The sequence below is a fragment of the Leptodactylus fuscus genome, chromosome 1 (assembly GCF_031893055.1).
Source record: "Leptodactylus fuscus isolate aLepFus1 chromosome 1, aLepFus1.hap2, whole genome shotgun sequence".
NCBI classification, from domain to species: domain Eukaryota; kingdom Metazoa; phylum Chordata; class Amphibia; order Anura; family Leptodactylidae; genus Leptodactylus; species Leptodactylus fuscus.
The window spans coordinates 101,908,095-101,928,550 of record NC_134265.1 but is presented as its reverse complement, the minus strand read 5'-3'; the positions used below and the strand labels follow the sequence as shown (position 1 = coordinate 101,928,550).

General features: G+C 38.8%; 1 protein-coding gene across 1 annotated transcript in view; it reads right to left on the bottom strand.

Moving 5' to 3' along the window:
- Positions 1-20,456, bottom strand: part of ADGRD1 (adhesion G protein-coupled receptor D1) — a 550,408-nt gene that overhangs the window by 422,133 nt on the left and 107,819 nt on the right. Inside the window, exon 13 of the mRNA XM_075274895.1 lies at positions 18,478-18,619. Coding sequence (XP_075130996.1) covers positions 18,478-18,619 — 142 coding nt within the window. The remainder of the gene's footprint in view (positions 1-18,477; positions 18,620-20,456) is intronic.

The following is a 20,456-nucleotide window of genomic DNA, read 5'->3' as shown; positions in this document are numbered from 1 at the left end:
GCTGGTCTGAGTATTTCAGAAACTGCTGATCTACTGGGATTTTCACGCACAACCATCTCTAGGGTTTACAGAGAATGGTCCGAAAAAGAAAAAACATCCAGTGAGCGGCAGTTCTGTGGGCGGAAATGCGTTGTTGAGGTTAGAGGAGAATGGCCAGACTGGTTCGAGCTGATAGAAAGGCAGTGACTCAAATAGCCACCCGTTACAACCAAGGTAGCCAGAAGAGCATCTCTGAACGCACAGTACGTCGAACTTTGAGGCAGATGGGCTACAGCAGCAGAAGACCACACCGGGTGCCACTCCTTTCAGCTAAGAACAGGAAACTGAGGCTACAATTTGCACAAGCTCATCGAAATTGGACATTTGAAGATTGGAAAAACGTTGCCTGGTCTGATGAGTCTCGATTTCTGCTGCGACATTCGGATGGTAGGGTCAGAATTTGGCGTCAACAACATGAAAGCATGGATCCATCCTGCCTTGTATCAACTGTTCAGGCTGGTGGTGGTGGTGTCATGGTGTGGGGAATATTTTCTTGGCACTTTTTGGGCCCCTTGGTACCAATTGAGCATCGTTGCAACGCCAAAGCCTACCTGAGTATTGTTGCTGACCATGTCCATCCCTTTATGACCACAATGTACCCAACATCTGATGGCTACTTTCAGCAGGATAATGCGCCATGTCATAAAGCTGGAATCATCTCAGACTGGTTTCTTGAACATGACAAAGAGTTCACTGTACTCCAATGGCCTCCACAGTCACCAGATCTCAATCCAATAGAGCATCTTTGGGATGTGGTGGAACGGGAGATTCGCATCATGGATGTGCAGCCGACAAATCTGCGGCAACTGTGTGATGCCATCATGTCAATATGGACCAAAATCTCTGAGGAATGCTTCCAGCACCTTGTTGAATCTATGCCACGAAGAATTGAGGCAGTTCTGAAGGCAAAGGGGGGTCCAACCCGTTACTAGCATGGTGTACCTAATAAAGTGGCCGGTGAGTGTGTATATATATATATATATATATATATATATATATATATATATATATATATATACACTCCATGACCCACAGTGTAGCAAAGTGTAGCAGATGCTGATATTTTTATTTGTTTTCCAGAAGCCTCACCTTACTTCTCTGTAGACTAAGATGCAAAAAGTAAATTAGCCTGACAAATTAAGAAGGAAACATATTTCTTAAATAACATATGCTACAACGTTTCTTATATTCACTTGTACTGTACAATAATTGTATTATAATCAGAGGAAAGCTGAAGATGACAGGAGTGATCTTTGTATATACAGTTTCTTTACCTACAATAAATGTAAAATGCATTTTCCAGTGTTCTTCAAATCCTATAGAGAAGCCCAAGGAAAATGCCAGGAAAAGCAAAATACTCAAAGCTGTAAATAAAACATGTACTCTGTGATCTTCTTAGTGAAAATTATACATATATAGTAAAACTGCAGTGCCAATATAAGGTAATTATATTGGTGGTATGTTCTATTTTAGCATCAATGTGTAGCTGTAGTGACTTCTAGATATTTATTACCATCAAAGTCTAGGGATTGCTTTGCTAAAGAAATAAAATCATGTAGGGTATAATTAAACCTCCTCTGTATTTTAATGCAGTCCCTTTTTATCTGAGAAACTCAATGAACCATAATCTTGAGCATCTGAATTTCAGCACTGACAGTCGCATCATCCCATGACAAATGATAAAAGGTTCCTTAAAATAATTTACACCTTGAGAATGGGGCAGAGTTTATAATCTGTTGAAACTGTCAATTATATGATTATTGGCAGTAGGTATATAAGAACACAATGAAAAACTGTCATGCCTACTAAACAGAAGAGATTTTTCATTCTCATTTGTGATAACATAGGTCAGCAAAATGCAGGAGACAAATAAAATTGAGTACAACTATAGAATCAAGTGACGGAGACTGTAACTTTAGAGACATATAGGTCTGAATAGGATCTGGAGACACAATGCAGCAGGATATTTTTATGAAAGACTATTTACAAGGCCTAAAATTTTTCATTTTAGACAACTAAAAGAGAAAGAAAAACCAGCCTGATATAATTATGTAGATCATCATAACAACTATTATTAATACTATGATGATAGTCTACATGGTACCAATATTTGTAGAAATCAGTTCCAGCCATTAGATCATACCTGGTGTTAAATGTTAAGTGGGGAAGGTAGCTCAGTAGAAGCAGTAATGGTGCGAACCCAACCAGTCAGAGACAGGGACACAAAATCTATAGCAAACAGGTTTATTTAGAAAAACAGCAACATAAATAAACCTTCACGTCAGGCATAAAAGGAGAAAAATAAAGTAAAGCCTTAACCTCAGGCAAAAGAATGTGAAACAAAGCCCTGCTTGTCTGAGCACTAACTAAACAATAAAGTACTAATTGTACATGTCACGTACTACCAACCACACGCGTAAACAAAAATAGCACAATACAGTCTCACCAGACTCTCAGAGTGTCAAGACAGACCCAGGAACTTCCTCTCCTTCCAGGATCTGCCCTGAAGTGCAGGCTCTGCAGCCTTTTATGAGCCTGTAACAAGCCTATGACCCACACTTGGGCTGAGGTCTACCCAAGATCCACCCTGGACCACACATAGGTCAGAAACCTGGGGCTGATATATTGGGACTCCAGCACTCTGCCTGTCACCTTCTCAAAGTTAAAATTGTTATGTTTATCCACTAACATCTGAAAAAATACTTGTAGGTTAAGGCAAAAGTACAATATTCTCTCCTGTGGAGAATAAATTATCAAGGTAACTTTTTGGTCAATATAGCTTCTATGGGTTCTTAGGATATTATTTTTATCAAACTGACTCACACATTATAGAAAAATGCATGTTATAAGATCCTGCACCACCATCAGCAAAAAGAAAAGGATATACATTTATCTGACCTTTCTCTTCAATTAATGAAGGTTTGCATCCATATAATATTGTATACTTTAATGCCGTACAGCCCGGCGAGCAATGCTCAGATTGTAACAAATATGTCACATGTGAGTGTGAATGTCCAAATTGAAATGTTTAACATACAAAATGAAATAAAGAAAAAGATTAATAGATAAAACTAAAATAAATTCAAGCTAAGCTAAACAGCATAGAAATTCTCTCTAGGTATATTGTCTAAGCACAATATTAGGTTTCTTTTTGCTTTCACCAATGGCGAAATAATTCAATACACCCACAAATATAAATCACCATAATAGACGTGGAATAAGTAAACTCCATTTTTAAATGAGAAGTCTCTGGTATTCTCATCTTCTCATACAAGAATGAGTCAATTTTATGCTAACATTGGCATTCGCACAGTTGCTATTAGTGCTAAATCACTTAAAAGCTTTAACTTATTACGTGTCCCGCTCAGGAAGGCTTCCCTTTTAATCCCAGTCGCACTGTTTTACAGGCAGTCAGAGGATTTTTTGTATTCCCATTCTCAATTAATTCATTCATTGCCAATTTCTGGGGCTCTATACAATACCATTTCTGCAAAGAAATCTTTAAAACATGATCTTTAAATCATGGGCGATGTCATGATCTACAATACATACTTGCACTTGTACTAAAGCCTTTTGTCAGAGAAAGATGCTACACTATAATATTGTATTTGGAAATATTGTAGATTTATGCTACGAGTGATTGCACAAGACATGTAAGACAAAAGTGCAGAAGACTGTGTTATAAAGTGTCACAACCAGCTGTATGCAGTAAATCTTAGGGAAAAACTATAGTGAAAGGAAACTGCTAAGATGCTAATGTAGCATTGTAGCCTGAGCCTAATGTATCAGAATATCTTTACTGCTACACAGGTCGAAAAACTAAAATAGGAATAATCTGTTCAACCTCTCTGGAGATTGAGCCCTCAGGAGCTACTTCCACAATACTACAGCACACACCACTAAATCCTGCAAACAGTGACAGCACCAATTGCAACTATTAACCGTATTAAGCTGTTCTAGAGCATGGACACCAACATACTAGAATGGATCACCACTACATTACTAATGTTAACATACAAAGCCATCCACAACCTGTCCCCTCCATATATCTCTGACCTAACCTCCCGCTACCTGCCCACACGTAACCTCAGATCCTCCAACGACCTTCTATTCCGCTCTGACCTCATCCGCTCCTCACACAACCGTCTCCAAGATTTCTCCCGTGCATCCCCCATACTCTGGAACTCCTTACCAAGACACATAAGACTGACTTCTACAATCACAGGTTTCAAGAAGGCCCTGAAGACTCATCTATTCAGGAAGGCCTACAACCCCCAATAACACTACTGTCACCATACCACCATCTGAACAGTTTCTATCCCTCTTCCCTTCCCTCATAGATTGTAAGCCCTTGCGGGCAGGGCCCTCTACCCCACTGTGCCAGTCGGTCATTGTTAGTATTATATCTGTTAGTACATTTTGTGTACTGTATGTAAACCTTGAAATGTAAAGGAACATGGAATTAATGGAGCGATAGAAATAAACAATAACACTAATAATAATAATACCCAAAACGTCACAGGTGGGTAGAAATTAGTGTTCCTGGCAACAAAAGGCTCCCAGGTTTGTCATTATGGAGCTTGTATAAATCTATATTCACACAACAGTGAATAATGACCGTGTGACGGCAGGTTTTTTTTAATTCAGTGTCTGAGAATGCGAGATATTACATGGTTATTATTTTGATGGTCTAGTATAACAGACTGTCAAAATACAGGTCATGTTCTATTGTTGGCCATTATAACAAATCTCACCAAACAATGTTATATATGGGGATCCCTGTAAATGACCACCCCTCAGGTGCAAGAGTTTCCACATTAAAAAAAAAAAAATAGATATAAACAAAAAAAAAATAGGCATTCAAAAAATACCTGAACTATAAAAATATAAACTAGAAAAAGTGTTTACCCTATACAGTGAACACCACAAAGAAAAATATCAAAATGTGCAAATAATTTTTTTCACTTCCCTCCCAACCTCCCACTCCCAAAGAAATTGTTTAAGGGGGCATTCACACTACCGCCATTGTCCGCCCCGGGGAATCCATCTTAAATCCCAGGGAAACTGGACAGGGGACAGCTGAATGGGGTTTTTAAAAGTAACTGCCAGGGGCCGTATGCAGCCTCTCCACCTGGAAACTGTTTTTGGGGTTTTTTTTTTGCATGGGCACAAAGTCCTGCATGTATGACTTTGGTTTCTAGGCAGTGAGACCACAGACGGACACCAGCAGTTACCTTTAAAAACAAAACCCATTCAAATGAAGGGGCTTAAAGCATACCGCTGGCAAGCTGTCCCCTTTCCAGTTTCCCTGGGGTTTAGGATGGAAACCCCGGGGTGGACGGCAGCGGTTGTGTGAATGCCCCCCTAACAAGTGATCAAATGTACCCCCATAATGGCACCAATAAAAAAAACAGCTCACCCGTGCTCACGGCCGGACATCTTTCAAACCCATTCAAATGACTTGGTATGAAAGAGTCCTGCAGGTTTCCATCTCCTGCTCAGTTTTGTGCAGGAAACGGAAACCTGCATGAACGGAGACCGGGCGCAGATGTGAACGAGCCCTTACTTGTAGGGCTTTGTAGAACTTGAGAGATAAAGCTGAATTAAATTAAAAAAAAAAAAAAAAGATTTATGGGACATAAAAATGAAACCATAGAAATTCATTTTACCATGTACTTGGCAGTATTGTCAGTGACCGACTGCTTCACCCCAAGTGTGAGAAGCAGCGCTATCAGAGGTCCTTCCTCCCAACCGCAGTCAGGCTACATAATCTACATCAGGCCAAGCGAAGATCACTCCACACAGAAAACTAAATGATCCTGAAGTCTTTCTTTTTCTTTTAATTTCTATGCCTCCTAGTATCTTTTCTATCTGCTATTCTGAGCTTGTATGTGTTCTTTCTTGTAATATATTACTGTATTATCCATGCTGCTGTAACACACTGAATCTCCCCATGGTGGGACTATTAAAGGATTATCTTAAGAACATGCAACACACAATTCTCATCACCACCTTTAGTTCATATATTCAATGTTACATAAATAGCTAAAAGTTTGGAATTTTGCATGAAATGACCTCCTCAGTTGGCGTCTCAGATTAGACTCTAGTTTTATTTCTATATACAATACATACTTGAGATTGTTGGGTCTCTGGCTTGTATGAATGGCAAAGGAAAAGCAAATCTCTAGGAAAACAGTATTTGGTATGTACAACTGGCTATGGATAAGTCAGGTATATGAACCATTAGGATAGGGCCTACATGGTGACTTTGGTCACATAACTAAAAGATTGTCGTGTCGCTCTGCGTGTTAGTGAATGGAATTATATTGCAAGCCCCAGGGTTCTGCTACCAATGCATGAGGTTCAAACAATGGGTGAAGGAGTTGCAGAGCGAAACAAGGATCTTTGGTTGCACACAAGTTGCAGACAAACTCCCTGTTTAGCCCTAGCACTAGTTTATTTTTGAGCTACAAGTCTTTCTATCTTATAGTCTGCCTGAAATATGCATGTTGTGAACTGTCAGAGAGCTCTATGAACATTTTTAATAAAATTATTTGAAGTATTTTATGAACATATAATATAAGCAATTTTCACGCTTGGTTACATCTAAATGAGAAAAGTACTTTATGAGAAAATTGCTTCTCATTTCGCTATACCTCCATCTAATTCCATGTAGAAATTATGTCAATCTCACCATTTGCTGATGATGTGCTAAAACTATCTTTCTATGATGATTACAAGAGAACATTGTGTTTCATTTAAGTAACATGCCATGAATATAGGGTATCCAGTACACAAAACCATCAATAGAAAGCAAGCATTTCTAACCCCCTTAAAAGCTTTGCTGAAAACTTCATGCTTGAAGGTTTAAATGAGTCCATGGGGAAGGCTGGGATTCCAAATAAAATCCCTGGATTGTCTGTGCCATTTGGATTTAGATACAGCACATAGTCCACTTTGAGGGTTGGATTTAGCAAGTGCTTGGGCCATTATTATGGGAACTAAAGCCAGGTGGCAAAAAGTTTGTGAAATACATATACTGTATAAAACAACTCTGAATAGAATGTATATGGTTTACATTAGAGATTTCGGATTACAATGCAACAAGTTCAGAACACAAAATCCTTCCAGGCTCAAAAGCCCACAGTATAGGAGACATGATTCATAAGGCAAAACAAGAATATATGGCCCATCAAAGATAGACAGCACAAACTAAGACTAGTCAGTCTACAAATGTGACATATTTATCACAGGGGCTAATTTTAGATGATAAATCTGGTGCATCTTTAGATGGCCAAAGTTTATACTACCTATTAATTTAGTATTTCTTGTTTACTTACTTAGAAACAGAATTTTATGCCAGAATCTTGGTGAATTAGGGTGCACATTGCTGCATCTTAAGCTTATGTCATTGACTATATAGTATAATCTAGATCAACAGTGTTATACACCAACCCTCAATGACACTAGCAGAAATGTATTCAGACATGTAAACAGATAGAGGAACAAACTCAAGCTCCTGGTTTCAGGTATGATTACAGGACATATGGAGATGGCAATGTCCTTATTATGCTTACAATCCCTCTAAGCTTCAGCAAATACTGACAGCTGTACATACAGCAAGCCACCATGTCAAAACATTACCAAAAGGAAGTAGGAAGACAGAGTTTCATAGCTAATTTTGAGATCTGAATCTAAAATTTAATGGGGAAAAGTTGGTGCAATACCACAACTGAAGCATATATAATATCATAGGTTTTATTTTTAATTATATCCACTACTTAGTATCTGGTATAGCAGGATGATGCAATATTAAGAAAGCATGGATCTGACAAGGAACCAACCAGTTACACACGTACAGTAGCTAGCAGATGGGTTTTAGTGAAAATATTCTAAACAGGTATCTGTTTAGTCCACATTTATATCTGATGTTTCTATTTATCTGATAATATAAAATGGCAACCATAATTGGAAAATTATGGCTGCTATTATTAAATCACACACACACACACACACACACACACAACCTTTGTGGCTTCTGAGAAGGCTTTCCACTGGAGCTCCTCCATACCAGTCTACCAAACTATACATTCTTGGACTATGCTTTCTGCACATGAGTACAGTCATACTGGAACAGAATAAGGCTCTTTTGAACCTGTTGCCAAAGAAAATCATCATCTAATGTAATAATATTACCCTTCAGTATGCGCTATACATTCTAATATATAGAGCTCTGTTCATCATACATCTAGATCAGGGGTAGGGAACGTACGGCTCTCCAGCTGTTGCAAAACTACAACTCCCAGCATGCATACTTGCTCTGCTGTTCTTGGAACTCCCATGGAAGTGAATGGAGCATGATGGGAGTTGTAGTTTCACAGCAGCTGGAGAGCCGAAGGTTCCCTATCCCTGATCTAGATCATCACTCCAGAAAAAGTATGGTGGAATGCCTTACTATACTCAAAATGTTGCATGGTATTGTGCATGGTGCTATTAAGTAGGGCTGGGCGATTAATTGTAAAATAATCTACGGTAATCACTTATTTTGTATTATATTATTTGCTATACCATCTTGTCTCACACTGTCATGTGTCCGTAATTGTACAGGATTGATAATATGTGAATGACCAAAAACAAAATTCAGTGGTAGGAAATGGCATTTAAAAGGAAAAGTGTCCTAAAATAACCGTTTATTAATCTTAAACTAGGAAAAATGTTTAATCAATCTTGATCTTGGTTTAGGTCATAATCTCACAGTCCTAATTTTAGCCTTGTGTGCAGCCGAGAAACCTTTAAATCATGGAGTCAATTCTTTTTGCGTTTGCTTAATCTACCACCTTTATCCTGAGATGTTGTTACTTATAGATACAACCACTTTATAATAATGGCAGCTATATTCACACGACAGTGAATAATGGCATATGATGTTAGTATAAGGGTAAGTTCACAATAGTTTTTTGGTCAGGATTTTGAGGCCGTATCCGCCTCAAAATCCTGCCCAAAAAGACGGCTCCCATTGTAATCAATGGGAGCTGCTCAGGAATTTTTTCCGGGAGCTGTTTCTTCCGGCTCCCGGAAAAAAGAAGTGAGATGCTCATTCATTCCAGCACGTGGCTGGATGCCAGTGCAGTGTACCGGCTTTCTGTCGAGGCTATCTGGATTTTGGTCCGGAACCGGAGGCGGCCTCCGCCTCCGGTTCCATACCAAAAAACTCCATAGGAACTTAGCCTTACATTCAATGCAAGTGAATCAGGCTATTCATATGACCATTACTTTGACGGTTTGTTGTAACCGACTATGAAAATAAGTTATGTTCAATTTTTGTCCAATTCACAGAACCCTTCATAAACTCAATCCATGAAAACCAGGGCCTCACGAATGAAAGATGACCATGAAAAATTGATGTTTTTCACGTCCCTTTTACACCTCAGTTGTGTGAATGTACACTTAGGCTAAGGCCCCAAGTAGCAGGCCACAGCAAAAAAAAGTGTTCCAGGAAAAACCACAGTGGGAACGCATTTAGTTTTTTCCAGCATTGAGTTTTTTCACAGAAAGTCTGCAGAGTCCCGCAGCACCTGTTTGCTGTGGTCCGCTATGTAAAGCCTTAGCCTAAAAGCATTTTCACAGCGTCTTTTTCTGCTACGTTTCAGTATGTGGAGCAATCCCCTAAATGTGCTTTTAAACATGTTGTTTTGGTGCATAAAAATCTGCATGTCGGGGCCACATGGTGGCTCAGTGGTTAGCACTGCAGCCTTGCAGTGCTGGAGTCCTGGTGTTCAAATCCCACCATGGGCAAAAAACCATCTGCAAGGAGTTTGTATGTTCTCCCCATGTTTGGCCGGGTTCACACGGAGTTACGTGCCGCGAGATTTGGCACGTAGACGCCGCGTGACCCTTTGCGTGCCGTACACGCTCCCATTCATTTCAATGGGAGCGGGGAGCGGGGAGCGTATGCGCCGCGCTAGTTTGCGGCCGTGAATAAATGCACGGCCGCAAACTAGCGCGGCGCATACGCTCCCCGCTCCCATTGAAATGAATGGGAGCGTGTACGGCACGCAAAGGGTCACGCGGCGTCTACGTGCCAAATCTCGCGGCACGTAACTCCGTGTGAACCCGGCCTTTGCATGGATTTCCATCCCATATTCCAAAAAAAAAAAGACATACTGATAGGGAAAAATGTACATTGTGAGCTCTATGTGGGGCTCACAATCTACATTTAAAAAAAAAAAAAATCTGCATGTGTTTGTTGGTAACTTATATTTTTATTTGTGCTGCTATAGAAATAATTTGGTTTTTATTAGGTTATTGAGAATACATGGCTATGTTCTTTGTCTGACTTATTGGTTTGCTGTATGTTTTCACAGTAGTATGGTTACTAATATGAACGAAAGACAATAAAGTTACCTGAAAAAAAATATCTTCAAACAACCAGTAAGGTGCCAGAGCAATAAAGTATCCCATCAAACTAGCAGCATGCTGTCTTCTCAGTCGAATTCCGAATTCGGCAATGTTATCCACATCGAATAAATAAAAAGCACATTCATACAGAAGTGTAAACTTTCTCTAGCTCTCATACAGAATATATGTTTGGCAGTTTTTTAGGTAACTTTTTTGTCTTTACATTTCAATTACACAACTCAAACAGCAGCAGCACACATGGCAGATTCTCTACTGCAGATCCGCTCGGGGATTTCGTTGCAAATCTATTGTGAATCCAACAGCATAGTCCACAGATTTTGCTGCAAATTCACAGTGATTTTACCCCACTGCATTGAAAGGGGTCTAAACTTCTGTGAAAATCTGCAGCGTGTCATGTGTCTGGTAACAAAATCCACTGCAGATTTTAACTGTACAAATTCACTGGAATTTTTCTTTCACTTGGGACTATCCTATAAAATACTAAACTTACTACTGTGAAGAAACATGACTAACCAATATTCCAAGGGAATTTGTGAGCAGAACCCAAAAGTTAACATGATCTGTATCAAATAGTGTTTTCTCCTTGAATGTTGATGCCTCCAGTGCTGAGATCCCGCTGTTTTTGTCAATATGTAAATGAGCTATTTTGAGCTGAATGATGGTGATTCTCTTTACTTTTGTGGAGTAACAGCAACACATTACTCCAAGCAGCTCATTTGCATATTGACAAAAACAGCAACAGAGGCATATCTCAAACACCATATCATTTAGGTCATCGTAGCCTATCTATATGTGTGGCTGGTTTCTGGTGACTCAAAATGTGGCCATATTTTCTCAATAACATAATGAGAATTTACTAAAAATCAGCATCAAGTACCAAAATGCATTTTTTCAAGACCACCATCTACATTTGTTTTTTTAGACATAGCAAAAACTGCTGCAAAAAGAAACTTAGGAGAAATACATTGTGATTTTTCCGCAGCTTTTTCACAGAAATTTTGCAGAATTTTCCTCTTTGGACTTTCTGCTCCTATTATAACTATATGGAAAACGACGCCAGCGTTATTCTGTGGGTACGATTGACATGCTGCTATTAGCCAGAATCCCATCCACTTTGATCCCCACATGGCGTAAATGCCAAGGAAAAACTGCAGAGTTTTACAGTCCCTGCAAAGTGGATGGGATTCTAGCAATTCCCATCCATACATGGCAGGAAAATATGCGCAGTAGACACGCTGTGATTTTCAAAACCACTGCAGTTTTGGAAATCGCAGCATGGCAATTATACCTAAGCCGGCGGTTTCCCTGTAAGTATAATTGGTGCAGAAAGTCTTTTTGTGAAAAGCGCTGTGGGAAAAACTGCAGCAGCAATGTTTTTCACGCAGTACTTTTTTGCAGAGGCCCACTATGTTGGTCTTTAGCCTTTCGGCAATTAAAATGGACTTTAATGGGTATCATGTGGATCTCAAAACGGACAAACATAGAACATGTCAGACCATTTTTTGTGTCTTTCATAAAAATGCACACATTCACCCTTATTGTTTTTAAAACACCTATGTAACAGCCATTAAACAAAAACTTTCCTGCTGCCCCAACACAGTATATATAATGTTCCCCTGGGCCCTCCACACATTATAAAGCTCCACACTGACCCCACATGGTATTAAGTGCTCCACAGTATCTCAAAGCGGTCCCACACAGTATAAAATGCTCTCAAAAAGCCCTTCAAAGCATTCACACAGAGTTTTTTGGTCAGGAATTTGGTCAGGAAACTGACTCAAATTCCTCCTCCAAAAAACGCCTCAGCATACAGTCCTATGGTGAGGCGTTTACAGGAAGAGGAATTTAGGTCAGTTTCCTGACCAAATTCCTGACCAAAAAACTCTTGTGTGAACGCAGTTCCCAAGCCACCCCACAGTGTAATACGAACCTCCAGGCAGTTGGTACCGAAAATTTGGAAACTACTTCTTTAATGCAATCAGGTGATGAATATTCATTTAACATTATAAGATTATTATGAGATGAGTGAACACTGTTCAGATCAGCCGATCCGAACAGCACGCTCCCATAGAAATGAATGGAAGCACCTGTGACGCTGACTTTGCCGGCGGCCGGCCTGCGTCACAGGTGCTTCCATTCATTTCAATGTTCGCTCATCTCTAATTATCAACACAATTTTATTTTAATTTCACGTTACAAATAGACAGGCAGCCCTCGGTACTAGTGTACACCTCTGACTTTTATTAAAATCTCTGCCAATATTGCTAAATATTCATAGTCTGTAATATTGGTCAGTTCACTGCCTTGCAAGGAGTAATGGTCAACTTCGAGATTCTTAAATAACCTGCCAACTTAAGAAATTTCTGCCATGAGGAAATTGCAGTCCTCGCTTCGCAGCCCTTGCTGTACAAATCCACTGTCAGTCATTTTGCTTTCTGTTTTCTAATCGCTCTCAGGGAAGGTTTTAATCCCACTGATGCATCTCAGGGAAGTTAGGTATTGAGCAAAACAAAAAGCTAAGCATCAGAAGGATATTTACAGCCCTTGTTATGTGGGAGATTCTGGGTGGAATATTTGATACGTTTTTATCTAACCGTACCACCCGTTGTTAATAGAGAAAGGCTGACCCAGTAATACAGTCTACAAACTAGTTGTTAGATGTTTGGCTAGATGTTGTACATCTTTGTGTATTTCTGTTTTGATCTGTGTCAGATCCATGTATCGTGTGTGTCATTGATGTGTGGTTCTTTTCTTGTGTGTGTGTCCACAAACATTGTCTTCATTTTCCAGCATCCCCCAGCAATGAATCTGTTAAAAATGGATAAAACACAGATAGCACCCAAATGATGTTGTGTCCATTTTTCCTCATCCCCATAGACTTATATGGCTAAGAACGGATGTGTGAATGGTTCCATTGACAATAAATGTCCTGTGTGCAACTGTTGATGTGATTGAACCCTTAGACAAGAGTCAGTATCTGGTAAGTATGTCCTATATATAAATGCACAAATAAATTCCAGGGTAACATGGTGGCTCAGTGGTTAGCACTGCAGCCTTGTAGTGCTGGAGTCCTGTATTCAAATCCCACCAGGAACATCTGCAAGTAGTTTGTATGTTCTCCCCGTGTTTGTGTGGATTTCCTCCCATTCTACAAAGACATACTGATAGGAAAATAACAAAAAATATATACATTGTGATCCCTATATGGGGCTTGCAATCTACATAATAAATAAATTCCAACAATCTATTGTTATCTAGCCACAAACCTATCCCTCAAAGCATAAAGACCAAATTAGAGGCTGTGGTCCCTTAATAACTTTATTGTACCATGGGAGGTCCCGCATGACACAGCTCATCGCAGTTGTGAGTTGTAATATATCTAATGAGTATATTAAAAACTATTTATTTGGCTGCCTTGCAGCACTGGAATACTGGGTTCGACTCTGATCAAAAAAAAACACAAGTACGTGGAGTTTGTATGCTGTCCATCTGTTTACATGGGTATCCTCTGGGTACTCAAGTTTCCTCACATATTCCAAAATATACTGAGATGTTACCGTAATTATCCGTAAATAAAATTGCTTGTAGTGACTGTTGAGTACCTGGATGGTACAGTCGCATGCAGTAGATGTATTGCAGAAATTTCTGCAATTATCCAATTAATCTAAATGACATTTACAGAAATCCAAGTGAGTGCCCCCAAACCATCTTGATTTTCAGTCATAGACAATTCTGCAACAAAATGTTCCATATGTGAAGGCACTAGGCTAGCTGTCTCAGCAGTGGCGTGACTAAAGTCTTGTGAGCCCTTGTGCAATCTTTTGTCCAGGGGCTCCTACCTGATCCCTACAGTGAATTCTTGATAGTGATGGTTACGGGTGCTAAGGAGTTTAATCCACTTTAGGGTAATCTGTGGGTCTCCTTGGCTTATGGGCCAGATGGAAGCTGCAATCTCAATACTGATGAGAGTGCTTATGGCCCCCCTAAGGCTTCTGTACCCCGATGCGACTGCATCCTCTGCACCCCCTCAAGTTACACCCCTGTGTCTCAGTGGCTGCATGGCATATCACTTATGTAGCCACAAGGACAATGAATGCAGTTCTCTTGATTTTTATCTCTTTGTCTCCCCCGATTATCACTCGGAAGGGATTTTGGCTGTAATAAAATATATTTTACAAGCTGTATCACAATTTGCAATAATTAGATGTTCTATAAATTAAAATGTAATCTGCATTCCTTTAATAAACTTACACCAGTCTTGTATGCGTCTTCTGCTTTGACTGACTAATGTCTTATTTTACCAGCTTGTAATCATATTATTATTATTCAGGTCACACTTTGGCATTTCCATTTGGATCACTGTGTATCTGGCATTTTGAAATGGCAACATTTATATAGTTCCCAATCCTAGGAAACATCAACAAGGTTTAGAAATACGCCTGACAGCCAGTCACAAGTATGTGTTATTCCTTTCCTATACTTTATTATTATACCATTCTATGCCATTAATTCCTTGCTTTATAAAGCATCTGTCTCTATTACACATCCCAGTGAAATGGTTGCATAGTAAAGTTTATGAGCCAATTCAATTTTTAATAACCAAATCACAGGAAAGTGATTTTTATTTATCTATGCATAACATTTCTACTTTCAAAGATGTTTCTTGTTCTACTAAGTGAAATCTGAGAGTGTCTGAGAAGTAATGCTGAGACATGGAGGTGATTGCCTTAAAGGGAAGCTGTCAGCAGATCTGAGCCTAGCAAACTGCTGACAGAGATACACAGGTCCTGTACAGTGCAGGTTAAACATATGTATATGGTGCACTAGGGAAAGAGACTAAACTTTTAATACCTTGTGCACTGCATACAGATTAGCAGTAAAATGTCTATTAGTCAATCCCTTAAACACTGATTTGCCCTACCCGTTGGTTAACATCTCTAGGGGTGCTCAGCCAGTTGTGTAGTCGCCCTGCTTGGTTATTGTAGTTAATAGAAAAGAGCTGAAGTAACCAGGCATGGCCACTATACATGTACAGTTCTGTCCTCTGGCCAGGACACTGTGTACTGAGTTGCAATCCGCTTGTGAGAGTGCCGGGAGGTCATTGATAGAAAATTCCCAGGAAACACTTTTACAAGAAAATTAAGTAAATAAATACAGATACAGCAAACCTTTACAAATAAAAGTCAGAATTGGCATCTAGAAGTTTTACATCCATTTTTTACGTCTTCTACAGTATCAGAAGAAGAAAATGGAGCAGAACTTCCAGGCATCCAAAGAAGCAGCACATCCTGCACAAATAGAAAGCAATACAGAACCAATAGTGATATACTGTATTATAGAGACACTACTAGAGGGCCAACCAGTGCATGTACTTCAGTAGTACAAGTGCTGTACCAATGGCATGACTATGGCTGGATCTTCCAGTCAACCAGATGTCCAGCAGATCCACGACATCTATGGTATTGTGTGTTCAATCTGGTTTTAAGTTACAGTAGCCCAGGAAACACAATAAATATTGTCTGATAAGACCATTGTAACACAATACACCACCATATCAACAAACCACAAGGCTTCAAACAAAAGGGTATGGCAGTAAATATCCTTAAGGCCCCATGTAATGAAATGCAACTAAAAACGCTGCTGAAAAATATGCGGTGAATACACTTAGCATTTTTTTTCCTAAGGATGCATTCACACTGAGTAAACGCTGACTGATTCTGAACGTTAAAGCTCGGATGCCGGCTCCCATTGAAATGAATGGGATCTGCTTTGTACACGCTGATTCTGAACATGTTTTACGTTCAGAATCAGCTCAGCGTCGTATACTTAGTGTAAATGCACCCTAAAAATGTTTTCATTGAGTTTTTGCTGCGTTTTTTCTCAACTTTTTTTTTCCTTCTCCTATTTCCTTCCCCAAAATCCACAGGGAAAACACTTGTGATTCCACAGCTAAAAGTAACATGCAGTTTTTCCACAGCTCATTTTTTCCGCAATATGTGGATGGGAATAACCAGAATCACATTCACTTTGCTGCTACTATGAAATGCATCATTTTTTTTCACAGCAGTTTCCATAACATGGGGCCTCAGCCTAAAAGCAGGGGCCTTACAACTTATTTAAACTGGTGCCATACCAAAAAGAACATGATCATACATTAGACATATTATTGGTGGTAGTCAATGTCAAAATTAAAAATGTATCTCATTTTGTCTTTCATTTATCACTTCAAGGTGATATAAGAGCAAATAGGGTCAGTAATGTTGGTACCTTCACCCCTGAGTGTACCACAGAGTGTGAGAAGTGCTACTACAGAGCATATACATGAAGCTTCACAACACTATTAATCTGGCCTCATTATCGGTGTATTTGCAGTTATTTTAGCATGGCCATGGCATACCATTCTAGAAGTGGAAGGAGTCAAGAGCTTAGAAAATATACAATAAAACCAGTTTTGCTGATCATAGTTCTGGTGATGAAACGGTCATATAACAAACATGGTAATAACAGTGTATCTTGCTATAATTAGAGTGATAAATCATTCCCAAGACTTGTTTATTACTGTAGATGTCTCAGTAAACCCATAACTTACACAAATACCTGCAAAAGACTTAATAAACATTCTATTAATGATTTCATTTATTCTGTTCTTTTTCAGACCCAAGATCACTTTACTTTACAGATTTACATGTCCATCTACGTCAAACAAGACCTTTATTATAGCTTAGTAACCTGGTTACATTTGAGGATTGACTGGGAGCTGGTGAAAGCTTGTCAACCTTATGTTGATTGATATTGTCAATTAAAGTGGAAGTATAAAATCACTAAAAACTCCAAACCTCCATCATATGTGCACAAAATGGTTGAAGGTCTAATGGTGGCTTTGCTAAGCTGCACAGGCGGACACTACTGACGTAGCTTTGAAAATCCTATTTTTTCAAGTTGTAATTGTGTTTTCCCTGTCTCCAATAATAAACTGGATGTTTTCTATCTGATAATGAATTGATTGTTTTCTGTCGCCGATAATAAACTGGGTGTTTTCTTTCGCCAATAATAAAGTGGGTGTTTTCTATCTCTTATAATAAAGTAGGTGTTTTCTATCTCTAATAATATTTTGGGTGTTTTCTGTCTCTGATAATAAATTGGTTGTTTTTTTCCCTCTAATAATAAGATGGGTGTTTTCTATTGTGAATAGAATTAACCGGGTGCTTTCTGTCTTCGAAAATAAATTGGGTGTTCTCTATCTCTAATGATAAATGTGTGTTTTCTGTCTCCGATAATAAATTTGGTGTTCTCTATTTCAGATAATAAATGGGTGTTTTCTGTCTCCGATCATAAATTGGGTGTTACCTTTCTCCTGTATACAATAAAATGATGCATTTGACTTAGCATTTCAACCTGTATTCACACAGATCCTAGCTCCACACTGAACAGTAATGAATCCATGCTTATGCCCGCCATAATATATGGAAACTAGAAGCATACAATTAAAACTATAATAATACAGCTTTTGCTGCATGACTTACATCTTGAGCACCTTAAAGGATAAGTACTCTTCAATTGGGAAATATATTCATGTTTATCTGTTTTTCCTCTTTGTAATGAGTTCTAAATTTAGTTGGTGAAGAGTGAATGAAGAGATTATTGGCTTTCTCTAGAGCACGGGGATTACATTAAGAATGATCATAAATCATAAACAGTTTCTCAAACAAAGAAATCTGGAATTTCTATAACCAGGGTAGAAGTGCAGATATTGGATTGTATGAAACTGAAACTTCAAGTCTGAACCTCTCCCAACATAAACAAAAAGTTATTTCACAGCCCTTCCCAAAATCTTATTAAAGCCTTAATGAGAAATTCCAGCAATTTAACCCCTGCATATATGGTAGGTAAGGTCTTTTACTATATATTGTAACATGTGGCTTTCCAGCATTTGCCAAACTACAATTCCCAGCATGCCAATGAAAACTGGTCAAATATGATACATAAAATTACAATTTCGATGTTTTGAACATTACTCACCAGGATATGTGTCAACTGAATTGTAATAAGAGGTGACCCAGAAAGGTTTGGACACAGATATGGAGGTGGCTCTACCTTCAAAGAGATGAGGTAACTGGCCGCTGAGATCATATGATCCTTGAACTCATTTGCTTTTGAGATTCTAAAAAGAAAAAAGAAAATGTTATTTAGAGTCCTTGGAAATGAACCTGCACAAAGCAGAGCCTTCTGAAAAGAGACTTATGTCTATGCATGGAGCCAATCGGACTCAGTGTCCTCCCATCCTGGCTTTGTCAGGCCAGGGCCAAATAATGAGAATACACTGCAGAACTTTACTTTGAAAAGGACTTTTGCAAACTGTGGTAATTGCTATGCCGCAGGTTTAAAACCTATAGCCCCACTGTACGTTAACTATGGGCTAAAATGGTGATCCCATACACAACGTAAGAAAAACATCTACATGTAACCTGGATACACATTTTAAGGATGATGTGTTACTGATGTATTAATAGTGAATTATCATTATTAATAGAGATGAGCGAGTAGTATTCAATTAACCGGTTAAGGACCAGGCCCAGAAGTGCGTTAAAGACCAGGCCTCTTTTTTCAAAACTGACATGTGTCACTTTAAATAGCAATAACTTTGAGACGCTTTAACTTACACAAGTGATTTTGGGATTGTTTTCTCGTAACACATTGTACTTCATGTTAGTGGTAAACACTAATCAATATTTTTGTATTTATTTATAAAAAAAAACTAGGAAATTTGATGGAAATTTGGAAAAAATTGCAATTTTCAAAATGTGAAATTCTCTACTTTTCAGGCAGATAGTCATACCATCCAAATACATGAATAAATATTATCTACCATATCTCTGCTTTATATCGGCATAATCTTTTGATTGTCTTTTAATTTATTTTGGACGTCACAAGGCTTACAAGTGTAACAGCGATTTTCCAGATTTACAAGAAAATTCCCCAAACTAATTTTTTAGGGACCACTTCAGTTCTGAAAGGAATTATAAAGGCTTGTATAATAGAAACCCCCCATAAATCACCCCATTTTCAAAACTACACCCCTCAAATTAGTCAAAACAGCATTTGGGATGTTTGTTAACCCTTTAAGCATTTCATAAGAATAAAAATAATATGGCAGTGAAAATTAGACATTTCATTTTTTTTCACTAATACATTCATTAAGACCTAAAATTAACACATTCACAAAGTGTTAAAGGAGAAAATGCATCTCAGATTTTGTTATGCAATTTCTCCCGTACACAGGAATACCCCACATGTGGGTGTAAACTGATTTTTGGGCACACGGCAGTGCATGGAAGGGAAGGAGCGACACTGGGTGTGTGAACAGCAGATTTTACTGGAATAATTTTCAGGCGCCATGTCTCATTTGCAGTGCCCTTAGAGTACCAAAACAATGGAAACCCCCCAATAGTGACCCCATTTTAGAATCTACACCCCTCACAGAATTCATCAAGGGGTATAGTCAGCATTTATACCCTACAGTTGTTTCACAGATTTTACTAACATTGGGATGTGTAAATGAAAAATGATTCAAATGTCCCTTTATCCCCAAAGTTTTAATTTTCAAAAGGGGCTAAAGGAGTAAAAGCCCCCCCCCCAGTTTGTTAAACAATTTCTCCTGAACACGGCAATACCCCATATGTGGCCATAGTATGCTGTATGGGTACATGGCGGGGCTCAGAATGGAAGGAGCGCTATTTGGCTTTTGGATGGCAGATTTTGCTGGAATAATTTTTAGGTGCCATGTCGCATTAGCAGAGCCCCTAGAGAACCAATACAGTGGAAACCCCCCAAAAGTGACCCCATTTTGGAAACTGCACCCCCACAGAACATATCAAAGGGTATAGTGAGCATTTTGACCCTACAGCTGTTTCACAGATTTTATTAACATTGGGTCATGAAAATGAAAATTTACTTTTTTTTCCAACAAACTGTCAATTTAGCCCCAAATTTTTCATTTT